General features: G+C 31.7%; 2 protein-coding genes and 1 pseudogene across 3 annotated transcripts; 1 reads left to right on the forward strand and 2 right to left on the reverse strand.

Moving 5' to 3' along the window:
• Positions 1–2320: 2320 nt before the first annotated feature.
• On the reverse strand, positions 2321–3194 carry LOC148550247 (uncharacterized; annotated as a pseudogene).
• A 6215-nt stretch (positions 3195–9409) lies between these two features.
• Positions 9410–12949, forward strand: LOC107609613 (DNA-directed RNA polymerase). Of its 2 annotated transcripts, XM_088493036.1 has the most exons (6): positions 9410–9952; positions 10176–10285; positions 10394–10479; positions 11282–11386; positions 11464–11634; positions 12342–12949. In XM_088493036.1, the coding sequence occupies exons 1-5, from the start codon at positions 9688–9690 to the stop codon at positions 11585–11587; spliced, it is 690 nt and encodes a 229-aa protein (XP_088349162.1). In that variant the 5' UTR covers positions 9410–9687; the 3' UTR covers positions 11588–11634; positions 12342–12949. The 2 variants fall into 2 exon arrangements, with proteins under 2 accessions (XP_088349162.1, XP_016167108.2); XM_016311622.3 differs by lacking the exon at positions 12342–12949 and having other exon boundaries at positions 9411–9952; positions 11464–12323.
• A 430-nt stretch (positions 12950–13379) lies between these two features.
• On the reverse strand, positions 13380–16006 carry LOC107609781 (uncharacterized). Its single transcript, XM_016311806.3, has 4 exons — positions 15874–16006; positions 14849–14950; positions 14582–14748; positions 13380–13658 (listed from the first exon to the last, which is right to left on the reverse strand). The coding sequence occupies exons 1-4, from the start codon at positions 15977–15979 to the stop codon at positions 13551–13553; spliced, it is 483 nt and encodes a 160-aa protein (XP_016167292.1). The 5' UTR covers positions 15980–16006; the 3' UTR covers positions 13380–13550.
• Between the last annotated feature and the right edge of the window lie 115 nt (positions 16007–16121).

Genomic DNA, 16121 nt, shown 5'->3' on the forward strand with positions numbered 1-16121 from the left:
TTTACAGTTAATTTTTTGTTTAATTTACTTTACCTAATAAAATCAATAAATCATATTATAAAAAGATAATAACAAACATAATACACAAAAATCACAATTATAAAAGTGTATAATGTCAAACAAACTGTTGAAAAAAAATATAAATAATAAATAATAGAAAAATAGAGCTCATATAAATAGAAATAACAAGAATTCTATAAATAATACAATAATATACATAAAAGATAAAGTTGATAAAAGGTAAATAAATAGTTAGTATCCATGGCTAAAAGCCCATTAAGAAAATGCAGAAGCTAAAAATAGTTACTTCTTCTAAACGTGGTTTTGATAGTAAAATCACTTTTGCGTTTATGAAAAAAAAATTTGCCAAACCAAAAGTTGAAGCTTTCAAAAAGTCTAAACGTACTTCTTCTCCTTTAACGAATTTCCCAAACACACCTCAAATACCCTAAAATATATATATATATAGGTGCCCATAAACCAGGGTACTAGAGTTTATGTCCAAACATCCTTTTTCATAAACCGTGGGTAGGTAGCACGGTTTATACTCATGTTGTGGCTTTCATAATCCGTAATGGTCACACGGTTTCTTTATTTGATGATTCTTTCATAAATTGTGGCAGTTTACCACAATTTGTTTATATTTTTTAAAATATAAAAAAGTTCTACAGTTTATATAAATATATTTCAGGATATATAAATAATTAAATTTATATTGTTGTATTTGAGTAAATTTTTTTTGCTTTTATTTTATATAGATAAATTGTCCATAATTTTATATCATTACAATTTGCATGTGATGATGGCTCAATCTTTCAAATTGATATATGGATAAGCACCGGGCAATAGATAATTTTTTATATTTTCTTTACTCATTTTTAGTCTTTTTATATCCCAAATTCAATTATTTCTATGCACTATCTCAAAGTATTTTGGTCAAACGAAAATGATAAAAGATACTATTAAAATCTGAGAGTGGAGTATGTTTAAGATCCTTGTTTGCTTGTTGATTTTCACATTAACCATGTTTTCTTTTCTCTAATAACCAGTGATTAATACCCGCTAATTTTAGTGTCAATGTGCCAAATTTATTAAAGATATCGAGTAAAATTGATTTTTTTTTAAATAAATAAAATAATTTTTTTATTTATAAAAATAGATAATTTGTAGCATTTTTAGTTTTTACTGAAATATGATATATAAAATATATTAAAGCATGGATGCATGGTAGAGGAAATTATTTTTGTGTGTGAAATAACATTATTGCGAAGGAATGGGAATTTTTTATTTAAATAAATAAAATAAATATAATAATTACGAAAATAAATAATTATAAAATTTGTAAACGAGATAAGATACGTCAGTATAACACGTGTCTATCGCGTTTACGGTGTAAACGAGATACATGCATGCCTATCTCGTTTACAGTGTAAACGGATAAGGCTCGTCTGCGCCAATAAGAAGAAATCATTCACAGCATCATTCCAGGCCCCAATTTGATTTTGTCAACCATTTTCTCCTCTCTTTTAACCCTTTCTCACCCTATTTTAGATTTATACTGTGATAGCACGTCAGGCGGGGAACAATGGAGACATCAACATGCTGAACGAGACGTCGCATTACGCCGGGGAGGCCGACTTTGAGGTTAGTTTTGTTTTGTTTGTTTAATTTAAGCATGTGGCCATGGTTAGGTTAGTCGCGAAGAACCAGAACGTAGTTTGTAACTTTAGTAGTAGGTCTCTAGGAGGAACTTAGAGCTCTATTTCCTTGTGAAAGTTTGTTACAAAATAATTATTAGTTTCGAACTGTGTTTTTCTTGTGTTAGGTTGTTACCGTTTATAACGTTTCAGTTAGGGTTTGGTTAGTATGCAATATGTAATCTAGAAACATGTGTAAGTTAGAAACATAGAAATATGTTCTTAAGTAGAAGTAGATGTAAGTTATAAAGAAATATTTATTTAACTGTAATTTTTTGGTATACAATAGTAAATTGACATATTTACGAAATTAGAGGAAATTGTCAAAAATAAATAAGAAATCATTTTATGGTTATTTCTTTATAAGGCTGAATTTTTTTATTTTTCAGAGGCCTCGCCTTCTACTGCCCCGACAAGTTAGCCATACTCTTTCTCCACCCGACGCCATCGTCCCGTATATGGCTGAGGCCGGATTCAGCGACACGGTGCCCCTCAGGGACTTCACTTTTGACAATTCTCTGATCTCGGCACTCATGGAGCGATGGCGTCTGGAGACGTACACGTTTCATCTCCCGTGGGGTAAGGTCACTATCACCCTGCAGGACGTGGCGTACTACCTAGGCCTACGCGCACCCTTGCAAAACCGGAATGGCCACCGAGGGGTTGGACTGTATCAACGGCAATATGACCCTGCAGATGAGACGGCTGTCTAACTGACGATGGTCTTGAGACATGGTAGGTGCTAGACAATTGTGCGCTCCACCAACCCTCCGAACCTCCCTGAACACAACATAACAGTATTGCTTCAGCTATATCTCAAACCCACTTAATATATCATACAAAAGCACTTAAAAGCACAATTAAATTCGAACTTACCAGTATCCCAGGTTCTGCCAAAGGGCCACACAAAGGCTCTATTGACACCCATGTCAGCTTGACGGCACTACACATGGTACTTTAACCGGTCCGATTCGATAACTCGATACTCAGCACTCCTGCAAATACTGTAGTTCTTCACACCCTAAAGCACTGCCTCTCGGCTTTTGAACCTGTGGCCGACCCGAAACTCTACCCCGCCGTCTAGGTGGTAATCCTCTTCACTAGTGTCAGAAAACGGAGTCCTCTCATGCATGGTGTCCAGATCCGGAGTGTGATAGTGACTTGGCACCGCCGATAGTGCAGAAATTGGGTGAGATGGAGGTAGCACATGGCGCGCCATAGTCTGGGCAGGTATCTCCGGCACAAACTCATCCTCATCGCCACCTTCAGAAGAATCACTGTCCGCACTATCCGCCATATAATCTGATCTTTGTCCGACTCCTCCTCGCCATCATCCGCCTCATCCATTGGAATGGCGACATAAATGGGCGGTGGTGCGAGAGGTCGGTCGTCCTGTACATAGGTCGAGTGCACAGAACCACCACGACCACTATCTCCCACCTCGGCGGAAAGCTCTATTACCTGTTCTGCCATGATCCTCCCATGGATGTCGAACATCAGTCACATATGCTCGTCCCTTTGAAGTCGAAATAGTCGAAACCGGAAGACTCCATCACCCATGGGTGCCAGCAACTTGTACCCCACCCTTCCGATCTCCCTTACTACTGTACCACCGAACTTGCTCAATATCAAACTCTTCAAATCCGACAACATATTCACACGCTGAGTTCGAAACAATATCGGATCCTCATACTCAAATGTCACCCCATTGTCGCCATTTCTCATACGACAATTGGGATAAACAAGCACAACTATGTATACATTGTTACTGGCTATTGTACACTTGTTTTCGTGAGAAAAACGAGACAAAAAAAAGGATAGAAAATATTTGTAGAGAATACCAAGGATTACACATCCTTTTAAAGCCACATCGAATTTGTCTTCTTCTATCTCGTTCACAGTACACATGTTATGCTGATGTGTATTATCTCGTTTACACTGTAAACGAAAAATGTCATCTCATTTAGTGCAAATGAGATATAGTAAAAAAATTTAAATCGGTAATTAATTTTATAATTATTTATTTTTGTAATTATTACATTTATTTTATTTATTTAAATAAAAAATTCAGTATGGGATAAGAGTATTTGTTATGCAATTTGAATCGATTTTAGAGAAAAATCAATCTATCCGATCTATATAATTTGTTATAGTTTGAGTTTGATCAATTTGATTTTATTTTTATATTTGATTTAATTTGATACAGTTTATTGCAGTTTGGATTGATTTGATTTATTCAATTTAAAAATATATATATAATTTTGTTATTAAAAATAAAATCAACTTTAAATTAATAAAATAAATAAATAAATAAATTTTATTTTATGTTCACATAATATTTACTAAATACTAATAATACATGAATGAGATAAAAATATGTAACAGATTCTATATATTATTTATATATAAAATTTACATTTAATAATAAAATAATAATATCATATACATTTTACAGTTTAGATTGGATTGATTTAATTTTAAAAAATAGATTTGATCGAATTTAAATTAGTGCAATTTTAATTAGTTTTTGATTTGGATGAGATTAAATGATAATTCTAGTACTCAAACTGACACAAAAGAAGAGATATTTACGAGTACAATCATAATATTTAGTTAACATATACAATAATTTCTTTAATGAACAATAAAATTAGATAAAAAAAATAAAGATTTTTACTAAATTTTAAAAAAGAGTAAAGTATCGTTTTTGTTCCCAACGTTTTGGGTAAATCCTATTTGTGTCCCTAACGTTTAAATCGTCCTATTTGTATCCCTAACGTTTGTAAAAGTGATTCAATGTTATCCTGCCGTCAATTACACATCATAAGCGCTTTAGTTTGAGTTTTAAAAATCTCTTCTTGAAGTTAGAATACAAATGTCTGGGATAGAATCGATGATCTACTCCGAAAAATAGCTCATCAAATATTGAAACTAATTCCTACAACATTTACATAATTCACTTTTCTAGGGACATAATTGAATCTAAACACAAATAGTGGGTATAATATTAAAATCGAACACATCCAAGTGAGAGCTAATTGATAATGAATACATCCAAATGAGAATAATTGAAAAATATAATCTGATTTGTTAGTATAATTGATAGTAGGATAACATTGAATCACTTTTATAAACGTTAAGGATACAAATAGGACGATTTAAACGTTAGGAACACAAATAGAACTTATCTCAAACATTGGGGACAAAAACGATACTTTACTATTTAAAAAAATATATATTGACCGTAGATCCCTTTCTATTTAAAAAAAATATTTGTTGTGATAAGGCATGAGATGGATGTCCACTAATGATATTAGGTGGCTGAGGTTTTCAAGAGAGAGATTTGAGACCAACCTTTAATAAAGGTTGAATTTGTACAGCTATAAATAAGGCTTCATAGCCTTACCTACAACACACAAGCAATAAAACAATATTCTTTCTGTTACACTATTCTCTCTCTTTCATACTATTCTCTTTCTTATATATTTTAATATTATTAAATATATTAATTATATCTACTATATTGATATAGTAATTTTAGTGAATATTACTACTTGAGTTATCTAATTATATTTTCATATTTTATATTTGCTACTTCTTCCTTATTTATTTAGTTATTTTACAACACGTCATCAGCACGAGACTCTGATCAAATTTTTAGGAAGACTCAGGTAACAAATTTTCATTATGTCGAAACTCTCTCATCTTGAATTCAATGCTCTTGATATATCTGAAAATAACTATTTATCATGGATACTAGATGCTGAAATTCATCTTGATTCAATGGATCTTGGAGATACCATTAAGGCTAAAAATAATGCATTCAGAAGGATAAAGCCAAAGCCATAATTTTTCTTCCTTGTCATCTTGACGAAGGATTGAAAAATAAATATCTCATATTAAAAGATCCTGCAGATCTTTGGAAAGACCTTGAAGAAAGGTATAATCATAAAAAAACGGTGATACTTCCTCAAGCCCGATATGAGTGGACGCACTTGCATCTGCAGGATTTTAAATCCATAAATGAATATAATTCTGCAATATTTCAAATCACCTCACGAATGAAATTATGTGGGGAAAAGATAACTAATCATGATATGTTGGAGAAAACTTTCTCAACCTTCCATGCCTCAAATGCGCTCATATAGCAGCAGTATCGTTTAAAAAATATTTTGAGTTAATTTCTTACCTTCTTGTTGATGAACGCAATAAGGTGCTCTTAAAGAATCACGAAGTGCGCCCAGCTGGTGCCACCCCATTTCCTGAAGTAAATGTGGCAAATCACTACCCCAGAAGAGGTAGATGGCAATGTTTGAGTAATAAGAAAAATTATGGAAGGAAAATGAATTATGTTCAAGAGAGAGGATCTCACCAGAAGTGGGATAAAGAAAGAAATATTGGGCAAAATAAATCAACAGAGGATAAGTGTTTCTGTTGTGGTGGAAAGGGCCATTGGTCACGTAGCTGTCGTACCCCAAGGCACCTAGTCTATCTTTACCAAGCATCTTTGAAAAATGATGACAAAGGAAATGAAACAAATTTTGTTTCAAATGATGTTGAAAATTCCACCACTCATTATGATGTATCTGATTTCTTTGAGGATCCTGAAGGAAATATTGGTCATTTGATCAATGATGGAATAGTTTAAAATGTGGGATTGTTATGTATCCATGTAAATAAATAATGTAAAGAACTTATTGTTAAGGTTTATTTTCTATGTATTTAAGTTTTAAATGTGATGTATATAAATAATGAAATATTAATGTTTATGAATTTCGAAATCATTAAATGTGTCAAGTTTTAAAATAAAATTTTAGTATATGATATTATGTGTAGTGTTTCTTAGAAAAATAATTCCAATCAAGAATTCGATTTGACTGTGTGCATGTATTGCTACTCATTTTATTATTATTTATCTTTGAAGAAAATAGCAAGGATATGTAATGAAGATGTATGCCTTGCGGATAGTGCAAGTTCGCACACTATTCTCAAAAGTGATATATATTTTACCCATCTGGTGCCAAAAGAAGAATGTGTTAATACTATTATTGGCTCAGGCAATGTGATAGAAGACTCCGGAAGAGCTATGATTTTGTTTCCTGGAGGAACAAAATTTATAATAAATAATGCACTATTATCTACCAAGTCTCTGAGGAACTTGTTGAGTTTCAAAGATATTTGCCGAAATGGATATCATATCGAAACAATGAATGAGAGAAATCATGAGTATTTATGTATCACAACTCATGATTTAAATAAAAAGATTATATTAGAAAAATTACCCTCACTTTCATCTGGGTTATATTATACTAAGATTAGTGCAATTGAATCACATGCCACTGTAAACCAGAAGTTTACTAGCCCAAATGAATTCATAACTTGTCACGACTGATTGGGTCATCCGGGAACAACTATGATGCAGAGAATTATTGAAAACTCCCATGGACATTCACTAAAGAACCAGAACATTCTTAAAACTAGTGAATTTTGTTGTGCTACATGTTCTTAGGGAAAGTTAATTTTAAGGCCATCACCAGTAAAAATTGGATTTGAGTCCCCTGAATTCCTAGAAAGGATTCAAGGTGATATATGTGGACCTATTCATCCAGCATGTGGATCTTTTAGATGTTTTATGGTCCTGATAAACGAGCTCCTCCCAAAGATCTTTTAGATATTCATCTGTGGATGCAATTCCTCAATAAAAAATCGAGCTCATCCCAAAAAAGCTAATTTTAACCACATTCCATTAGGTTGGTCATAATAGGTGAGTAGATCCAATTATCCTTCGGTAAAGTAGAGATTATTGTCCCTTCTTTGAACGCTTACATCCATGTAGTTGGAACCCGAATCAGTGAAGACAACTCGATGAGGTATTTTATAGATGTGATGCATTGTAAACGATTGTGGTAAAAGACAATCGAACTGGAACATTAAACGATAAGAATAAATTAGAGTAACAACAATTAATAAATTATCATACTGAATTTGAACAATACATCAATATAGGCAAAAACATAACGAAGAAGATGACAAAATTAATATAAATTTGGGACATTCATTCTGCAGCTCATAATAAAAATCTGAGAACACTTGCTGCAATAAGAGCAATTTAAAAAAATAAAATAAAAACAAAAACAAAAACAATATCTGAATTTGAACCAAATTGACCAATTTAGGATGGTGAATCTAATGAGAATTTATGCAACCGAACAATTATTTTTCAGTACACATTCGGAAATAAAATGCTGTAAAATCAACTTGGAAAAATATTGATTTATGAACGTTTAACAATGATCAAGCAAAATTTGGAGACTAAAACAAACAAAATGAAATCAAACAAATTCCTTAAATTGCTACAGTCCACTGAACTGGAATTTACCATTTTTTTTAAACAAATTGTTCATAAAAGCTCAAAGATTAGCAGTAAAATTAGTCTATAAACTTGGATACACAATATAATAAAAATGAGTATATAAAAAATATTATAAAAAATTATAAATTGTACCTTAAAAGGATCAACTTCAATAAAAAAAAAACGAAAAATATATTCTTATTCTATGAAGTAGTAAAAAAAAAATACTAATTATAAAATTATGAGTTGACTCTCAAATTTAGATTTATGTACCACAGGAAAACACTATATATAGACTGTAGTAAAACAAAAATAAATATGTAAATTACTTATTATTAAGGTAATTTTTATTATGTACAGTAATTACGCATCATATATTAATTTTGTTAAAATTATATAATTTTATCATATCATGAATAGAATTATTATTTTCTATCATGATCAGAGAAATCTCGGACAATGAATAACAATATTATACATAATATACACAGATTAAAATAGAAAGAGGGTAAAAAGATATTATCATGCATGATTTTAATAACTTAAAATGTTTGAAATAAATATCATAAGAAAATAGAATTATAACGGGTTAAAGTAATAAAAAAAATTATAATTTTAAAATACGAACAAAAATTATAACGGGTTATATATTTTTATTATTATTATTATTATTATTATTATTATTATTATTATTAATTAATAATTGATAAGTAATTTAATAGTCCATTAAATATTGATTAGATATAATTATAATGAAGATATGTTCCTAAAGTAGTATAATTATAGCCAATGAGTAATAGCTCAAATGACATAGTCTCCCCATACTCAATTAAGAAGTTGCATACTCAATTAAGAAGTTGCGGGTTCGAGTCTCCTATCTTTGGTAAAAAAAAAAAAAAGTAGTATAATTATATATTATTTATTAAATATTAATTATAATATAATTACAATAAAGATATTTTTTATAAAATAATTTAGAATAAAAAAAATTTCACTTATTTTGGAAGGGAAACAGAAGTGTGAGAGATCGACACGTCACCTTTAGCAGCTGGAGAAAAATCCAATTTTAATATATTAAATAAATATTAATAAATATATTAATTATATCTACTATATTAATATAATAATTCTAATAAATATTACTACTTAAGTTATCTAATTATATTTTCATATTTTATATTTGCTATTTATTCTTTATTTATTTAGTTATTTTACAACAATATTTACTCTCAAGTCTCAACTCTCAACCAAACCTTTACTCTTCATCCTAGCATTACCCAAACATATACAATGTAATGTTGAAATTACAAAAATAACCTAGATATATATGTCAAGCTAAAACCCATATACCCTTCCTCCCTTCCCTCGCACAGTCGATCACTCTACATCTCTTCTGCAGCGGCTCTTATTCTCTCTAAACTGTCAGCCCGCCGCCTCTCTCGCCCAGAACTCGTCCTCGCCCTCGTCTCTTACCGTCACGCTATCTTGCCTCTCGCGACCAGTTCGTCAGCATCTCTACCTCTGTATCTGTTTTTCCGTTCTGCGTCGCCCCATTGTCCTCGCCCGCGGCTTCTCACCTCCAGCCGCCTCGACTAGACACCAATTGCTTCAACAAGTAACTGATTGACCGTTCTCCCAATGGAGGGTTTGAAGGTCTCAAACGCTAACTTAACTGTTTACCTTCACCCTTCCAAGAGTAGAGACGCTTCCGAAGCCATTCTTCGTGAGCTCAGCTCTTTGCTCTTCACGTTCAGCGAAGCCTTGGATGGTGTTGTCTTAGCTTACGATATCGATTCGCTTGATAACAAGAAGGCCAAGATTCTTTCTGGTGTTATTCCTTATTTCGGTGTTCCGCTTAGCGTGGATTTGTTGCTTTTTTCTCCAAAGCCTGATATGCTTTTAGGTTAACTCAACTCCTCCTTTTAGGTTTTGTTTTATGAATGATGAAATCGATGAATGAACTTGTTTGCAATTTGGTTCTTGTTTTCGCAAGGAAAATTCTTCATAGCCAGAAATCTTGTTAAATTGATAGGGTTCAGGATTATATGACAACATGTGATAAGAGCAGTTTTAATTTTCTAACCACTAATAATTTATAGGGTTCATTTGATAACTGTTGTTTTCAGAGGGGAAGGTTGTTAAGCTTTCACAAGAGTCTATTCATGTTGTAGTGCTTGGATTTTCTTCTGCGATTATAACCGAGAAAGACATTAGGGAAGAATTCGTGTACAAAATTGTGAGTATCTGCCAAGAATGTTTAGTGGTTGCTGTCCATTAAATCTGATTGTGTTCATAATTACTAGAACTGATGTGGTCTATGTATGTACTGTGTCGTTTATTGTAGAAACATGAGCAAGATGTGTATGCAAGCAAATCTCACAAGAGACATGTTATCAAAGTTGGAACTATGATACGGTTTTCAGTCAAGAGGTAACATGCTGTTAATTTATTTCAAATGTGACTATATGTATTCAATCTAGAGTCCAGAAGAATTCGTTTGAACACTGTGCTAGTATGTTTGGTGCGCTCTCCGTGCCTCTGTTTTTTTTAGTATAATCTTGTATTCATGCTCTAGATTCCAACTGGTGAAATATATTTGTTAGGGAAAGACTATAGTAGCCATCTTGTACGATGGTTTTCTTATTTTGTTGCATACCCAAATAGATGCACTGATGAAACACTGTTTCTAAATATTTTTGTATTAGCAGTAACTTGCTAAACTCTTTTAACTGTTTAGCTGCATCCCTGTATTTGAATATAAATAAATAGCTTGCATAGTTATGCAGCATTTGGTTTTTTCTGCACTTCATTGGTAGTATGAGATTTTCAAACTCTATCCTTTTCTTTCTAGTAGATAAATTTAGGGTATTAAGTGACTTGACGCTTCTTTTATTTTATCTACTTTTGATAAAAAATGAATTTCATTAAGACAATATGAGAAAAGATAATACAAATTGGGGATAAGAGCTCTCCTATACAAAGCAAAACATAACAAAAGATTTATCTATAGAGCATAACTTTTCAATCTCTCAACATGTCTGAGAGCTAAAGTCCTTTATGAAGCTTATGAGCTTTACACCAAATAAATGCTTGGCGTCTAATTCTATCCCATTTTACATGCTAGGCACTTCTTTTACTGGTGAAGTTCTAAAATGAATGAGGATAAGTTTGCATCATAATGGTTATGAGCTAAGTTTCTCATCACATTAATGTTGGTTATTAAACTTTTCAGCTTTGATGAGGAAATACTTCATATTTATGGCTCCTTGATGCCAGATCACACAGGCAGCATTCATTGGTTGGAGAAGCACTCTGAATTAATTTCCCATACTAACAGGTTTGTATTTCTAAGTTATTTGTATATCTTTGAAGGTATATGTATTTATGCTTTACTTATCTTCAAAAACTGCACAGTATTGCAAAGAAGAGGGAAAGTAAGGGAGTCAAGCAAGATGCTATTGATGGGAAAATATCACCCTTGGACTCTGCCCAGAAAATAAAAAGGTCTAAGAAGCAAAAAATACAAGAGGAGTCTTAAAAACATCACGCTGTAGTTCAATTTTGTGCCAACATTTTTGTTCACGGGTAACATTTCTGTTTTCTATTGTTAACCAAGGGATTTTGCTTTGAATGCTGAAAATTCTGATTATTCATTGTTTGAAAGAGTGAACACCTGAAGGAAGGTGCTGTGGAGGAAGGTGCTGTGTTTTCGTTTAATGAATGTCTGATTCACACTATGACACCTTTCACCTCCTTATATGATTTTAACTTCCCACTAATCTTATACGTTCAACTTTATTAATTATCTATTGTCTCATAACTGGCCACAAGAATCAATTATAGTTGTTCGAAATTGCCATCTGATTTCATATATGTTAGAATCTCATCTGAAGGACATCCAACTAGAGGATAGTAAACAGACATGTTTTCACTGATGTGGAAAGTTCTGCCGTTGAATTTCATGAATGATTCTTGAAGTTGCCTTGGACATGGGTGCACTCTTTAGCTCCATATACAGATTACACTATCTCCAGAATATACTTGGTGGTAAAGGGTAGTTTTGAGGAACATGGCATGTGCGTTTAGTGTGAATAGAGAAGCCTTGGGCATTTAGTTTCTGACATTGACAGCATGAATTCTTTAGGAGTTGAGAGACATTCATGTGTATCTGAGAAACATTGTAGGATGCTTCTCTTCTTGATTTGATTGCTTCAAAAGTTACCATGTTTTAAATCCTATGTTTGGATATTATTTGCTTCATTTTTCAACGATTGGTTTTTCCTACGGTGTAGATTGGCAAATTTTTCTACATGTATAGAAACCACTTGTCAAGCAGAAGGATGTGCACATAGGGCCCAGAAGATGTTGAGCAATGGGGCCGCGCCTGCGTTGGGGTTTGTTCTTGCAGGAGACAAGGACTGTTTTTGCAGTTGGTTATCGGTTTGGTTAGTTAAGAATTGGTGTTTATGTGATAATTAAAATGTCATTAAATTAATGATTACTAGTGTCATGGGTGGGCTAATGACGGTGGAAATTCAAATTTTGGATGTAGTATTTCCGTTTTATACAGCCCAATTCGAAAAACACGATGTGGATGGTTTAGGGTTTATCATTTATGAATGTTTTTTTCAGTTTAGGATTTAAGATTTAGTTTAGGATTAAGGGTTTATGATTTAGGATTAGATTAAGGGTTTAGAGTTTGGTTAAGTGTTGTGGAGTTTTGGGATTTATGTTTTATGATAAGGTTTAGGGTTTGATTAAGGGTGTAGGATATATTGTTATTTGATGTATAAAAATTTATTAGAATATTTAAAATAATTAAAGTTAAGTAAATGTGAAAATAAGTAAATCGTCGTCCACTTGTGACTGTTGGTACCAAAAAATATTATAAGGGTCTTTTGTATTTGTTCTTCTTATACGTCAAGTTGAACGGTAGGACGTGTCTGAATTACTAATAGTCGACTTTGCTCCCTCCTGAGGCTCAAAACATATTCGCTAGCAGCCTTATAGATCCCATGGAATTTGAAATCATATGGACCATTCCCCTCAGCGTCAACTCTTGATTATGATCAAGCTAAACCTTTCTAACCTTCCAATTTGAGCTAGACTTATCAAGATAAATGGATAGCTTCGCCTCACAGTTTGTTCGTGTTTCCAGCCTATGAGATATGACTTGAGATCAACTCTGTCATAGTGCTTTTCATCTTTTAGACTAACCCAGTGTAAACGAGATACGTATTTACTTATTTCGTTTATACTGTAAACGAGAGAAGTAATGTGATCTTTTTTGGTAAAAACGCTAGTAAATATATATTTCGGTAATTAATATATTTATTTTATTTATTTAAAAAAATCCGACAATTTTATTCAAATATATGTGCCAGTCACACTAATTATTCTCTTTCGGCAATTTACGTCTCATAAAACATTTCATTGATTACTATTCTAATTCACATCAAACACTTAACAACAAATAAGATCAGATTTTTGAGTTTGGAAAACTAGATTGAAGACACTGATGATTCAGAACCGATTTTGAAGGGAAATTTAATGCAGGTTAATTGGTTGTCCTTATGGTCGTTGAATGTCAGCTTCACATTATAGGTTCCCTGCAAAAATAGCACAAGTTAAAATAATGCATAAGAAGTTAACAAGAAATTAGTCGCAAATTATTTTTTATATTGGAGTGAGAATGATGGTTTTTATGATTATGGATTGTAAGAGTGTTAATCTTAAATGTGGCACTATTTGATTTAAAATGTAAAAATCGAATCCTTCTATTTTGATGGAGTAAAAATTGGACCTTTGATTTGTAAACTTCAAAAAAAAAAAAAATCACAACAAACAAAATAGATTCTCCAATTTGATATTAGAAAATTTTCAAACATCCCCTTGTTAAGTAATCAGGCCTCGTGACTACACATTCCCATAAAAAAAATACATAGAAAGCTAATAGAATTAGATTCCACACGCTCCTCCTCGTCCATAATAAAAAATTTTAGTCTATTAGTTAACAAGAAAGGAATATATCATAAAATAAAATAAAAAAAGTAAGAAACTGCATTGAATGAAGTAAACTAACTATTTTTCATACACAGAGAACTAACAACTAATTTACAACTAACAATCTAACAAACTTGCCAGCTAGAACTGGAATCTAACTAACTTAACTTACATACTAACTAATTAACTATATAAATAATACATAACCCTAATCAATTAATAAAAAAAAAACTTATACCTTCGTGTACTAATCAAATATTAATACATGTTACTATTAGTATAAATAATACCGGTATAGTACTATTCGCGTATATTTATATAGTAGTTGTTATCTTTATGTACACGGACAATTGACATATACAGTTGTTGATATTATACATATACGAATTAGTTATTAAAATCAGCCACCAATATATTTGTATATAAATATATGTGTGGTTTAATTTATTTTCAATATATATTTATATTCTAACATATATTTTATACTAGTGGCTGACTTTGTTGACTGACGTAACATCTTAAAACTAACCAGTGGAGTATAGGAAGGCAACAATTCAGTGTGAACGAGGGTGAAATCGCCAGCAGGAAGAGGACAAGGTGCTTCCTCACATAGATCATGGTGAAATATAGCAGGTGCTCCTTCTGCTCCAGCATATGTAATTTCATACACTAAGTCCCCACTTGGAATTGTTTCAGCTGCATCAAACATATATAGGTTCAACACATTATATATCATTAATAATTGATGGAATTAAATTAAGAAATTTAAAGGAAAAAGAAGGTGTTATATATATACGTGTATAAGCTGAGATCTTGAAGGTGAAAGGCTCTCCTCTGACCACAGGATCTGGTAATATCTTCACATCACTCACCTTCACAACATAGTTTGCACTCTTCTCTGCATATCATACAGTTCAAATTAAATAAATATGCAAGGATAAAATCAATATTATGTGTAAATAAAAAATTAGTTACCTCATGTGTATAAAAAAATTCAATCCCGCTACGTTACCAATAGCATTTCTGCCAACTTCTGCCAACTCTTATTTATAATTGTGTTTAATGAATGTGTTTTTATAGATGTGTCTAATAAAAATGTCTTTTTTATGACTGGGTCTAATAGAAGTGTCTTTATAGATGTATTTTTTGGATGTGTCTGTATATGATACCGTGAGAGTTTTTTACTTTTTTTAACACTAAACTCATTGGCTTTATATATTTTCTTTTAAAATAATCATCATATATCAATAATGAAAGTTGAACTCATCACATTTTTATAAGTGACAAATTTTTTATTAACTATATTCCACAGAGGGTTAAATAACTTTAATGATTAGCAGTTTAGCAGACATGCTTTGTGTTTTGAATCTTTATTTTAAAATTCAGCATTATTATATACCATTTTCCTAATAAAGAAAGGCCTAAGCTTAAAGAAAAACCTATCAATTTTTTAACAAGCTAAGAGGGATAGGAAGGGTTTTATTCAATTCCCAAAAAAAAAAAAATAAATAAAAGGGTGGAGAGTTGACCAACATTTACATAAAAATTATCGACAATTGGGTATAATTTTTCATGCTGGGAACAATATAATGCCAGAACTTAAGGCATGAAATTTAATTAATTGAATATATATGACCTGCTGCTGAATGAATCTCTCTAAGCTTATCAATCAATAATGGATATATAATCACACAGAAGAAGCTCTAAATAACATAACATGAAGCAGGATGAATGCAGAGAATGTTGAAGAATAATAAGCCAAAAATCATAGAACTCATAAAATAAAAAATGGTAGCAAATAAATTAATAATTAATTTTTACCGCAGTATTTGATAGTCTCAGCTTGAGCTTGTAGCAAAATGGTGGAAGAAGAAATGCATAGGAAGAGGAGTATTTTGAGCATTGAAGCAGAAGAGTGAATCTCCATGGCTATTGATGAAATCAGATTATGAAAATGCTTAGTTTATAAAGTTTGTCAACATATATATATATACGACAAACTAGTTACTAGTTTTAGTAGTAATTTAATTATATAATATATAATAATAACTCGTGCAGCATGTGGCTCA

This window comes from Arachis ipaensis, chromosome B7, assembly GCF_059453495.1.
Source record: "Arachis ipaensis isolate K30076 ecotype BB chromosome B7, ASM5945349v1, whole genome shotgun sequence".
In the NCBI taxonomy this organism is placed as follows: Eukaryota; Viridiplantae; Streptophyta; class Magnoliopsida; order Fabales; family Fabaceae; genus Arachis; species Arachis ipaensis.

What these genes read in the sequence shown, in the direction of transcription:
- LOC107609781 (XM_016311806.3), bottom strand. Translation starts at nt 15,979, where the DNA reads ATGGAGATTCACTCTTCTGCTTCAATGCTCAAAATACTCCTCTTCCTA. An exon ending in TGAGACTATCAAATACTGCG is followed by an intron (nt 14,951 to 15,873) that starts GTAAAAATTAAT and finishes TATGATATGCAG; the next exon opens with AGAAGAGTGCAAACTATGTT. An exon ending in CAAGATCTCAGCTTATACAC is followed by an intron (nt 14,749 to 14,848) that starts GTATATATATAA and finishes TGTTTGATGCAG; the next exon opens with CTGAAACAATTCCAAGTGGG.
- LOC107609613 (XM_088493036.1), top strand. Translation starts at nt 9,688, where the DNA reads ATGGAGGGTTTGAAGGTCTCAAACGCTAACTTAACTGTTTACCTTCAC. An exon ending in AAAGCCTGATATGCTTTTAG is followed by an intron (nt 9,953 to 10,175) that starts GTTAACTCAACT and finishes TGTTGTTTTCAG; the next exon opens with AGGGGAAGGTTGTTAAGCTT. An exon ending in TTAATTTCCCATACTAACAG is followed by an intron (nt 11,387 to 11,463) that starts GTTTGTATTTCT and finishes AAAACTGCACAG; the next exon opens with TATTGCAAAGAAGAGGGAAA.